Source organism: Octodon degus, unplaced genomic scaffold (genome assembly GCF_000260255.1).
Source record: "Octodon degus isolate 3935 unplaced genomic scaffold, OctDeg1.0 scaffold00072, whole genome shotgun sequence".
Taxonomy (NCBI): Eukaryota; Metazoa; Chordata; class Mammalia; order Rodentia; family Octodontidae; genus Octodon; species Octodon degus.
The window spans coordinates 8193977-8195883 of NW_004524648.1; the positions used below are offsets into that span (position 1 = coordinate 8193977).

The window sequence follows — 1907 nt, forward strand, 5'->3', positions numbered from 1 at the left end:
GCAGAAAAGTTTCAAGTGCACTGCACACAAATTCTCTCTCTCTCTCTCTCTCTCTCTCTCTCTCTCTCTCTCTCTCCTCTCCAACCCCACTGGGATTGAACTCAGGGCCTTCACACTGAGCTACTGAGCCACAGCCCCATGACCTCTGGATTTATTCAGCATGACCCTAGTCATCCTTAGTATGTGCTTGCATCTTTACACAAGTCCATTGCCGCTTGAGTTCCGTAGTTTTTCTATCTGTGTCTTGGTCTATCTTGTATTCTTTTGGATGCCTTCAGCTGCAAATTACAAAAATACTGAACTAAAACTTCCCCAGTCCATTTCCATTGGCAGGGGGGGTGGAGAAAAGAAAATAAACTTCCCCAGAAAAATAAGAGGATTCACTTGCTCTTTAGGGTTACTTTGACTCAAAGCTTTCTTACCAATGCTCTTGGGCTTTCCCCATTAGCTCAGTTGTTTAAAGTGGTGCTTGGGCAAATTCAGTCAGGCGCATAATAGTGTGGTTTGATTCCCAGTTCCAAGAAGCTACACCAGATCTGCCCTTAAGGCACCTAGAAGTCACAAAAAACAAGCAAGCAAGCAAACAAACAAAAAACCTCTATCTTTGCTCTTCTCTGCTATTTGTGAGGTATTTATTTTAAAGCTGTTTCAATCTTTTTTTGTTTTGTTTTTTTTTTTTTGAGGCAGTCAGGCTGGCCTCAGATTCCTGGAGATCCTCCTGTCTCAGCCTCCAGAGTGCTGAGCTCACAGGCATGTGCTACCATGCATGGCCCTAAAGCTGTTTAGCCTTACACAGCATCTGGAGGGAGCTAAAGGACTCTTTCTGGGACCCAGCTCAGTAGCATAGCTTATCTCCAAGACATTGAGAAAATGTCTCCTGGGGGCAAATTAGGACACTACCCACTACCCTTGAACCAAAACTAGCCAATATCCTGCGTTATATAGGTTAATTGAGGCAGCTCCAGAGCTGGGATGGAATCAGCTTCCCCAGGTAGGTAAGTGGGACAAGTATGGATACCAGCGTAACAGCAGTAATGGTTACCAAGAGAAAGGTATATAATTTGGGGGAGAAAATGACATCTCTCACTTTTCCACCACGTTCTGATTATAATGCATAATTGCAAAACGCTAAAATTGAAGTTAGGAGACTTGGCTAAACACCAAGACCTTGGAAACAGCTCTAAGCTATAACTTACACTCCTGTAATTAACAATCAGATGAATGTCTTCCTCACAGAGCTGATGTAAAGCCCGAATAATACAGCCTTTGTAAAATCACTTTCACTTATAAAATGTTTAAAGAGCGTGATGTAGTCTGGTGTTGTACTGGGTACTCAGGGTCAGAAGAGCAGCGAGCGCTAGTACTTGCCTTCGTTGTGCAGTGAGGAAACATATAGCTATGCAGGAATTTATAATACAACATACTGAGCATGCCAGTGGTCTAGGAGGTATTGTGGAAGTGCACAGGCCTGCCCCGAGATTCAGCCTGAGGCACAGTAAATGGGCAGAAGTAACAGAAAAGATTTCTTGGAGAAGTGGGCTTTGAGGGCTGGGGAGATAGCTTGGCGGTCTAAGTGCCTGCCTGGCGAGGACAAGGATCTGGGTTCACTCCCTGGTACAGCATGTCGTGCGCTGTGCTGGCTACCGAAACTGGGGCGTGGTGGTTCAGGCCTGTAATCCCAGTGCTGGGGGCGTCTGAGACAGGAGGATCACTACGAGTCTGAGCTGTGTAGCGAGACCCTGTGCCAAATAAATAAACAAACAAATAATTGAAAACTAATAATACCACAGAAAGTTATTAGAAGAATAGGAATAAAATGAAAGGGTTTTAGTTAAAATTAAGAGTTACAAGCACAGGCTGGTGAGATGGCTCAGTGGTCTAAAGCACCTACTTAGAACAAGCTTAGC

At 44.4% G+C, this 1907-nt stretch overlaps 1 protein-coding gene across 1 annotated transcript in view; it reads left to right on the forward strand.

Annotated features, from left to right (window-relative positions):
* Window positions 1-1010: 1010 nt before the first annotated feature.
* Window positions 1011-1907, forward strand: part of Atad5 (ATPase family, AAA domain containing 5) — a 60970-nt gene continuing 60073 nt past the window's right edge. Inside the window, exon 1 of the mRNA XM_023719852.1 lies at window positions 1011-1052. Coding sequence (XP_023575620.1) covers window positions 1011-1052 — 42 coding nt within the window. The remainder of the gene's footprint in view (window positions 1053-1907) is intronic.